General features: G+C 71.2%; 1 protein-coding gene across 4 annotated transcripts in view; it reads right to left on the bottom strand.

The window, feature by feature from the left end:
• Window positions 1–216: 216 nt before the first annotated feature.
• Window positions 217–9,203, bottom strand: part of CNTROB (centrobin, centriole duplication and spindle assembly protein) — a 14,574-nt gene continuing 5,587 nt past the window's right edge. For all 4 annotated transcript variants that reach the window (XM_073326478.1, XM_073326477.1, XM_073326476.1 and 1 more), the window contains exons 7-21: window positions 8,708–8,824; window positions 8,465–8,581; window positions 8,281–8,379; window positions 7,711–7,926; window positions 6,159–6,305; window positions 5,325–5,458; window positions 5,083–5,208; window positions 4,393–4,570; window positions 3,748–4,084; window positions 3,208–3,365; window positions 2,968–3,067; window positions 2,472–2,636; window positions 1,426–1,561; window positions 876–963; window positions 217–592 (exon numbers count right to left, since the gene is read on the bottom strand). In XM_073326478.1, coding sequence (XP_073182579.1) covers window positions 464–592; window positions 876–963; window positions 1,426–1,561; window positions 2,472–2,636; window positions 2,968–3,067; window positions 3,208–3,365; window positions 3,748–4,084; window positions 4,393–4,570; window positions 5,083–5,208; window positions 5,325–5,458; window positions 6,159–6,305; window positions 7,711–7,926; window positions 8,281–8,379; window positions 8,465–8,581; window positions 8,708–8,824 — 2,247 coding nt within the window. In that variant the 3' untranslated portion in view covers window positions 217–463. The remainder of the gene's footprint in view (window positions 593–875; window positions 964–1,425; window positions 1,562–2,471; window positions 2,637–2,967; window positions 3,068–3,207; window positions 3,366–3,747; window positions 4,085–4,392; window positions 4,571–5,082; window positions 5,209–5,324; window positions 5,459–6,158; window positions 6,306–7,710; window positions 7,927–8,280; window positions 8,380–8,464; window positions 8,582–8,707; window positions 8,825–9,203) is intronic.

Raw genomic sequence — 9,203 nt, 5'->3', positions numbered from 1 at the left:
GCAACAGGGAGGAGGCAGGATGCCAGGGTAGATGGGCCCGCGGTCTGAGCCGGGTGGCAGGGAGGAGGCCTGGGTTTGATGGGCCTGTGGTCTGAGCCAGGCGGCAGAAAGGAGGCGGAATGCCGGGGTAGTTGGGCCCATGCTCCTGCCCTGCCCAGAGGGCAGCGAGGCAGCGAAGGGTTGGCGGGCAGGGCCCCTCAGTCACGGCACCGGATGTGCTGCAAAACCAACTCTTCTTTATTTAGAAAAATAACCAACTGCGCCCCAACAGGGGGGCAATAACTTAGAGCAACGCAACACAGTGCGGATGGGGGGCAGCCCCGCCCCGCTGCCCCATGTGCCAGCCTGGTACCAACATAACCTGTGAACTGGGGGTGAGAATGGGGAGACCCCTGGGCCCAGGGGGTGCTTTACCCAGGGGTGCAGGGTGTGAAGACATCAGGACGCCCACGGGGACCCTGCTTCATCTCCACACACCACCCCCCCTGCCGGCGCGGGGGCCAAGCTGGGCCGCCTTCCGCACGCCCTTGCCGGGACCGTGCGTCTTCTCGGGGCCGGGCCGGCCGCTGGACGGGCGCCGGTGGGGACCCACCTGCGGGAGAGGGGGGGAGAGTGAGCGGCCGGGAACGGGGCCTCGGCAGCAGAGCCCCAGGGGGTGGGGAAAGGGCGCGACTCCTCAGGGTGCCCAGCGCCCGTCCCCGTCAGCACCCTGCCCCATAGGAATCTCCACGGCACCCAGAGCCCATCACCCACAGAGCCCAGTCTCACAGCCCCGACACTGTGCCCAGCACCCACAGAGCCCCAGAGCCCCCCATGGCATCCAACAGTGACAGCACCCTGCCCCCTACCCCCCCCCCACCTCCCCCGGCACTCACCTCTCTCCTGCCGGCCTCAGGCAGCCTGGGGTCAAGGTTCCTGCGGGCAGCCGGGTTCACATGGCCCCCGTCGCCCTTCACGTCGGGCCTTGGGAGCAACAGACAGGAATGGAACTCTGGGCCAGGAGAACCCAGGAGTCCTGGCTCCCAGCCCCCGCGCTATAACCTCCAGCCCCCACTCCCTTCCGAGAGCCAGGAATAGAACCCAGGAGTCCTGGCTCCCAGCCCCCGCCCCTGCTCTAACCACTAGACCCCACACCTCTCCGAGAGCCAGGAATCGAACCCAGGAGTCCTGGCTCCCAGCCCTCCCCCAGCCAAGCCCTAAACCCAGCTGACAGGGGAGTAGATGGGGGATCCTCCCACACCTGGACCCATATCCCAAGGTTCGTATCCTCGTGTCAATGGGCGGGTGAACGACTACACCTCCCGGTGCACGCTGGGAGTTGTAGTTCCCTCTGGCCGCCCTTGGGGGCGTATGTCCCACCCCCATGGGTCCCTCGGAGCAGGGTGGAGCCCGGAAGCCCTGGGGCGGGCACGGCGCCAGCCTTACCCGCTGCTGTCGCCGGAGCGCAGGTAGGCGAACAGCTCCTCGGAGGAGGGGGCCACGCGGCCCTTGGCCTGGTACAGCCGCAGCAGGCGGGAGACCTCGGCCACCTGCCGGGGAGACAGGACGCCCCCCTCGCCCCCTGCCGAGAGAGACGGGGTGAGCCAGGGCAGGGTGCTCTCCCCTGGCAGGCAGGGCTGGCCTCAGGGCGGGGCTAGGGGGCGCGGCGGGGGTCTAGAGCAAGGGGCGCTCTCCCCGGGCAGGCAGGGCTGCCTCCAGGGCGGCGCTAGGGGACGCTGTGGGGCAGGGGGATCAGCAGGGGGCGGTCTCCCCGATAGGCAGGGCTGGCCCCAGGGCAGGGCTAGGGGGCGCTGTGGGGCAGGGGGATCAGCAGGGGGCGCTCTCCCCGATAGGCAGGGCTGGCCCCAGGGCAGGGCTAGGGGGCACTGTGGGGAAGGGGGCTCAGCAGGGGGCACTCTCCCTGGGCAGGCAGGGCTGGCCCCAGGGCAAAGCTAGGGGGCACTGTGGGGCAGGGGGATCAGCAGGGGGCGCTCTCCCCGGGCAGGCAGGGCTGGCCCCAGGGCAGGGCTAGGGGGCACTGTGGGGCAGGGGGATCAGCAGGAGGCACTCTCCCCGATAGGCAGGGCTGGCCCCAGGGCAGGGCTAGGGGGCGCTGTGGGGCAGGGGGATCAGCAGGGGGCACTCTCCCTGGGCAGGCAGGGCTGGCCCCAGGGCGGTGCTAGGGGGCGCTGTGGGGCAGGGGGATCAGCAGGGGCGCTCTCCCCGATAGGCAGGGCTGGCCCCAGGGCCGTGCCAGGGGGCGCTGTGGGACAGGGGGTTCAGAAGGGGGCGCTCTCCCCGGGCAGGCAGGGCTGGCTCCAGGGCAGCGCTAAGGGACGCTGTGGGGCAGTGGGCTCAGCAGGGGGCGCTCTCCCCAGGCAGGCAGGGCTGGCTCCAGGGTGGCGCCGGGGGACGCTGTGGGGCAGACTGCCTTGGGGAGGGAGGACTCCCCAGCTGGGCACCATGGGGGAGGATCGGGGCAGGGGGCTCACCAGCTGGGCGCTGCGGGGGGCTCGGCGGCTCCAGGTTCCGCTGCCCGTAGCTGGCTTTGGCGAGCGGCACCTTGGTCTTCTGCACGGCGGCGGTGGGGGGGGCGCGCTGGGGGCCGTGGGGCCGGAGTGTCTCCCACAGAGAGGGATGGTCCTCCCGGGCCAAGCCTGCAGGCAGAGGAGATGGGGGCGGGGGGGGGGGGGGGTGTCACATGGGGGCTGAGCCATGCCTCTGCGTGGGGCAGGCCCTGGGCTGCTGGGACAGGGGGCAGGACCCACGGGGGGCAGGACCCGGGCCGGCCCTGGGCTGCTGGACCCTCGTGGGACAGGACCCGAGCCGCTGGAGGGGCGGGACCTGCATGGGGCAGGAACTGGGTGGGGCAGGCCTGGGGCTGCTGGGGGGCAGGCTCCCACGTGGGGCAGGCTGAGCCAGGATCTCCACTCCCCCCCAGCCCTAGACGAGCAGCATGTCCCACCCCCGTCCCTCCCTCACCCTTACCTGGCTGGCCTTGGGGCTGGGCCTGGCCTGTGGGGTGGGGGGGGCTCTTACCCCCCAGCCTCTCCTGACTGTGGGGGTCACTCGGCATCTGCTCCAGCAGCTGAGAGAAAGATGGGGGTGAGGGAAGAAGTGAGCAGCTGGGTACTCCCACCTGACCCACACACCCAGCCAGCCCCCAGCCCCACCCCCCGGCTCTGCCCACCCCTCCCTGGCCAGAACCCCCCAAGGCCAGCCTCCTACCAGTGCCATATAGTACTGCAGCTCCGGGTGCAGCTGGCCGGGGGGCACCTGCCCCCCACTCTCCAGGCTGCTGTTCGGGGGGGTCTCGCCATCGCTGGGCCCCCCCTCGTCCTCAAGGTAGGGGTGCTCCGCCAGGTGAGGGGGGTGCAAGCTTAGCCCTGGGCGGGAAGAAGAGGTCACAGCAGCACAACCCAGTGCCCACCCAACCTCAGATGCCAGTCCCAAGGCCCCAGGGTGGCGCTAGGGGGCGCTGTGGCGCAGGGGGCTCAGCAGGGGTGCTCTCCCCCTGGCAGGCAGGGCTGGCCCCACGGTGGCACTAGGGGGCGCTGTGGCGCAGGGTGGGAGGACCCCTCTCATGCTGGGCAGGGGATCCCTGTACCAACAGCCCAGTGCTCCACCCCAGAGCCAGCTGCATCTCAGCCAGCGGCCGGGCGAGGGAGGCCAAGGGGAGCCGCTCCCAGCCCCCCCGGCCCGGCTGGGACGCCGGTGCTGCTTCCCAGGAGCTGGCGGCGGGCTGGGGGGCGCCCCCCGGCTCCGTACCTGGCCCGGCGGAGTCGTCGAGCTGCGGCTCCAGTGGCTGGAAGCCCGGCTGGCTCCGGAGGCTCTGATTCAAGAGCTGTGCCAGCTCGGCGGAGACGCACCCGCTGGGCGCCAGGGGCAGGAAGCGCTCGGGGCCCCGCACCGCCGGCAGGGAGCTGCGCTGGGAGACGGGCTGCAGGGGCACCGCTTGGGCGAAGGCCCAGCCCCCCGCTTCGCCGTCCCCGGCACTGCCGCAGGGGTCCCCCTGCCAGCTCTCCAGCTTCCCGGGCAGGGCGGGGCTGGGGGGCTGGCCCAGGCGCTCCGGCTCCGACAGGGAGGCGGCATCGGAGACAGGAGGCTGTTGGGGGGGCAAAGAGATGGGGGGGGTTAGAGACCAGCCAGAGGGCCACAGGCTGAGGATCAGAGCAGGACTCCTGGGTTCTCTCCCTGGCTCTGGGAGGGGAGTGGGGGCTGATGGGTCAGAGCAGGGGGCTGGGAGCCAGGACTCCTGGGTTCTCTCCCTGGCTCTGGGAGGGGAGTGGGTGCTAGTGGTTAGAGCAGGGGGGGCGGGGAGCCAGGACTCCTGGGTTCTCTCCCTGGCTCTGGGAGGGGAGCGTGGGCTGGTAGTTAGAGCAGAGGAGGACTCCTGGGTCCCCCGGCACTCACCTGGCGGGGGCCCTTGGCGGGGGACTGCGAGGAGGGATCTCCGGTCAGCACGCGCAGGGCCTCGTTCCAGTGCGACTGCATCATGGCCTGGAGCCGGGCCACCATGTCAGCTCGCTGGGCTTCCAGCCGCCACTTCCCGGCCTGCAGCTCCCGTGCCGCCTCCTCTTGCCGGGCCAGCCTGCAGAGAATGGGGCCGTCGGGGCTCTACTGCGGGGCACCCCATGGGCCCAGCCTGGCCTGGGTAAGCAGCCGCCCCGCCCCAGAGGTGGCCGCATCTCGGCACCGGGCGAGGGGTCCCCGGGTCAACAGCCGCCCCGCCCCAGAGGTGGCCGCATCTCGGCGCCGGGCGAGGGGTCCCTGGGTCACCGGCCGCCCCGCCCCAGAGGTGGCCGCATCTCGGCGCCGGGCGAGGGGTCCCTGGGTCACCGGCCGCCCCGCCCCAGAGGTGGCCGCATCTCGGCGCCGGGCGAGGGGTCCCTGGGTCACCGGCCGCCCCGCCCCAGAGGTGGCCGCATCTCGGCACCGGGCGAGGGGTCCCTGGGTCACCGGCCGCCCCGCCCCAGAGGTGGCCGCATCTCGGCGCCGGGCGAGGGGTCCCTGGGTCACCGGCCGCCCCGCCCCAGAGGTGGCCGCATCTCGGCGCCGGGCGAGGGGTCCCTGGGTCACCAGCCCCCCGTGCCCACCCGGTACCTCAGCTCGTAGTCCTCGACCAGGCGCCGCTGACGCTCCTCGCGCTCGGCCAGCTCGGCCCGGAACTGTGCCAGCTGACTGCCCAGCTCCCGCTCGTGGTGCCCGCTGAGCTCCAGGAGCTGCTTCCTGCGGGGGGGCGGGGGGAGGAGGAGCCGGGCTTAGCAGCGGGCACGGCCCCCCCCACCCAGAGGGGAGCTGGGACCAAGGGGGGGCGGCCGTGGGGCAAGGAATTGGGCGGGTACCTGTGCTGCTCCCGCATGGCGCCTGTCTGGCGCAGGCTGTCTTCATGCACCCGCGCCAGCCGCTCCGTCACCTGCTGCTCCAGGGCCACCTTCAGCTCCGCCTCCAGCTTCGCCTTCTGGGCCTCGCACCGCGCCTGGGGGCACAGGGGGGCTGGCAGCAGGGAGCCCCCCGAGCCAGCCAGTGCCCGCCCTGGGGCCGAGGGGAGCCGGCGCCCCCTAGAGGGGACAGGCCCCGTGCCCATTCCCCGCCCCCCTGAGCCAGACAGTGCCCACCTTGGGGCCGGAGGGGAGCGGGCGCCTCCTGGAGGGGACAGACCCCTGCCCCATTCCCCGCCCCCCTGAGCCAGCCAGTGCCCGCCCTGGGGCCGGAGGGGAGCTGGCGCCTCCTAGAGGGGACAGACCCCTGCCCCATTCCCCGCCCCCCTGAGCCAGCCAGTGCCCGCCCTGGGGCCGAGGGGAGCCGGCGCCCCCTAGAGGGGACAGGCCCCGTGCCCATTCCCCGCCCCCCTGAGCCAGACAGTGCCCACCTTGGGGCCGGAGGGGAGCGGGCGCCTCCTGGAGGGGACAGACCCCTGCCCCATTCCCCGCCCCCCTGAGCCAGCCAGTGCCCGCCCTGGGGCCGGAGGGGAGCTGGCGCCCCCTAGAGGGGACAGGCCCCGTGCCCATTCCCCACCCCCCCGAGCCAGCCAGTCCCCGCCCTGGGGCCAGAGGGGAGCCGGCGCCTCCTAGAGGGGACAGACCCCTGCCCCATTCCCCGCCCCCCTGAGCCAGCCAGTGCCCACCTTGGGGCCGGAGGGGAGCGGGCACCCCCTAGAGGGGACAGGCCCCCAGTACCTTCACCAGGCTGATCTCCATCTGCAGCCCGTCCCGCTCGCTCCGCATCACCTCCAGCTCGCTCTCCAGGCGCTGGGAGTCGGCCTGCGCTGAGGCCAGGACCAGCTGGGCGTCTGCAGCGCGCTGGGCCTCCCGCTGCACGGCCGCCTGGCAACGGGACACCCCTGTAACCACTGCCCCGCACTGCCTGCTCCAGCAGGCAGCGAACCCAGGAGTCCTGGCTCCCAGCCCCCCTGTAACCACTGCCCCGGGCGGCCCGGCTCCAGCAGGGAGCGAACCCAGGAGTCCTGGCTCCCAGCCCCCCCGACTCTAACCCACCAGCCCCCACTCCCCTCCCAGAGCCAGGGGAGAGAATCCAGGAGTCCCAGTGTGAAGAAGTGGGACTGTTCTTAATGTTTCCTCCGAATATTGTGGGGTGCCTCAGTTTCCCCTAGGCAGTTCTTAAGTATCTAGGTGGTGGGATAAGGGTGTATGATCATTGCAGAGCCCTACAGGGCAGGTGTGTGCAGGGGTCTGGACACAGAGAATGGCCGACACCCTGTTTCCTGGCCACTGGTGGCCTGGGCCCATCCCCCTGCAAGGTGAGAGCTAAAGGGTTGGAAAACAAAGGAATCAGGTGCCCTCCTGGCCCGGGAAAGGAACAAAGCCCAGAGGAGGAGGGGCTGGAGGGAGTTTCAGTTTGGGGCTGGCCAGGAATCATAGCATATCAGGGCTGGAAGGGACCCCAGAAGGTCATCTAGTCCAACCCCCTGGACCATGGGACATGGAGTGAAGGGCAGACGTGGTTCTCTGACTCACTGCCCCGCAAAATGGACCCAGCTGAGGGGTCCCGTTCTCTGCACCTGCAAGCTCTGTTTTAGACCATGTTCCTGTTGTCTAATAAACCTTCTGTTTTACTGGCTGGCTGAGAGTCACGTCTGACTGCGGAGTTGGGGGGCAGGACCCCCTGGCTTCCCCAGGACCCCGCCTGGGCGGACTCGCTGGGGGGAAGCGCACGGAGAGGCAGAGGATGCCGAATGCTCCGAGGTCAGACCCAGGAAGGTGGAAGCTGTGTGAGCTGGGTGTCCTGCAGACAGGCTGCTCACAGAAAGGAGACTTCCCCAGAGTCCTGACTGGCTTCATGGGGAGCAGTTCCAGAGCATTGCCCGGGGACTCCATGACACCCAGATCCCAGCGCCCCCTGCTCTAACCCCCCAGCCCCCACTCCCCCAGAGGGGGCTGAGGGAGTGGTGGGGTGGAGGAAGAGCTGGACCCCAGATGTGTGGGGGGCAGGACGGAGGAGCCAGAGGGCACGGGTGGGGGGTCGCGGCAACAGAACCGGGCATCTAGAAGACGGGGTCACCCAGGGCAGGGGGCACAGAGGGAGGGCCCGGAGAGGGGCATCAGGGGAGTTCCCTGGGCAGCAGGGGGGCAGAGGAGAAGGGGCGCCGGGCGAGGACAGAGGGCGCCGGGAGCAGGTGGGCAGAGCAGCAGGGCACCCAGCAGGCAGGGGCAGAGCAGAGGGGGGCAGAGGGCACGGCTCCCAGTTCCCGGGGGGGGGGGGGGGTCTCACCTTCTCTCGCTCCAGCTGCCCGGCGCTCTCGTCCCGCAGGGCCTGGCACCGCTGCTCCAGCTGGCGCTCCCGCTGCGCCCAGCCCGCCTGCTGCTCCTCCAGCGTGGCCCGCAGCGCCTCCAGCTGGTGCTGCCCCTGCTCCCACTCCGCCTGCAGCCCCCGCCCCCGCTGGTGCTCCGCCTCCAGGCTCCGCAGCAGCCCCGCCTTCTCCTCCTCCTGCGGGGTGGGGGGGACGCAAGGGTGAGAGGGGCCTCCTGGCCCAGCATGCTCCAGCGCCCAGCTCTAGGGGCAGCAAGGCATGCCGGGAGCTGCGGTCCCCGGGGGCTCCGGCGCCCGGCTCTAGGGGGAGCAGGGCATGCCGGGAGCTGCGGTCCCCGGGGGCTCCGGCGCCCGGCTCTAGGGGGAGCAGGGCATGCCGGGAGCTGCGGTCCCCGGGGGCTCCGGCGCCCGGCTCTAGGGGGAGCAGGGCATGCCGGGAGCTGCGGTCCCCGGGGGCTCCGGCACCCAGCTCCAGGGGCCCCTTTCCGCGCCCCCGGCCGCGGGGCTCCAGCTCGGGCAGGGGACCCTTACCAGCGCTGCTGCCTCCTCGCGTTGCTGGCTCGCCGCCTGCTGCTCCCGGCTCAGGTCCTCCAGCGCCTGCTCCAGCCGCGCCTCCAGCTGCGACACCCTCTGCGGGGGAGACGCACCGGGGCTCAGGGTGGCGCCGGGCGGGCAGCTCGGCCCCCACCGCTCCCCTGCGCCGCCTGCCACTCACCTCCCGCTGCTCGCTCAGCGCCCGCTGCGCCGCCTCCTTCTCCCCCTGCAGCCCCCGCAGCAGCTCCGTCCGCTCCGCCTCCTGCCGGTTCCAGCCCTCCACCACCTTGGCCAGCGTCTGCCAGGGAGAGGGCAAAGGAGTGCGCCATTGGGGGCGGCCCTGCCGGTGCCCCTCACTCCCGACCCGCTGCCCCCCACCAGCCCAGCTGGTGCCCCTCACTCCCGACCCTCAGCCCCTGCTCACCTTGTCCAGCTGCTCAATCATACTGTCCTTCTTCATGTCAGCGGAGATGGCTGCGGCCAGCTGCTGCTGCAGGTCCAGGGCTCGGCTCTGCAGGCCCTGCACGTGCCGCTCACAGTGCTGCAAGGGAAGTAGGGGTCAGTATCGGGGGGGGGATCGCCCCCCAGCTCCCTGCGGGCCATGCCACAGGTTCAGCCAGAGCCTGTCGGCTCAGCCGAGACCCACCGCACCAAACCCACCAGTGCCCGGGGAATCCCCCAAGCCACTAGCAGTATGGGGCATGTGACACGCGCCCAAAATGCAGCCGAGCATTCCCCAGAGACAGCACTTCAGGGTAGCGAGGGCCACAAAGCACCCCTCTCTCCCCGCCCCCATGGCGGGAAGGGTGAGAGCCAGGACTCCTGAGATCTAATCACAGCTTGTAAAATTAACGAGGAGATCTTTAAATCCATCCCGTCTGGATTCATAGAGTAGCAAAGAAACACATGGAAAAGCCACG

The sequence above is a fragment of the Lepidochelys kempii genome, chromosome 28 (genome assembly GCF_965140265.1).
Source record: "Lepidochelys kempii isolate rLepKem1 chromosome 28, rLepKem1.hap2, whole genome shotgun sequence".
Classification (NCBI taxonomy): Eukaryota; Metazoa; Chordata; order Testudines; family Cheloniidae; genus Lepidochelys; species Lepidochelys kempii.
This window is presented reverse-complemented; position numbering and strand designations above follow the sequence as displayed.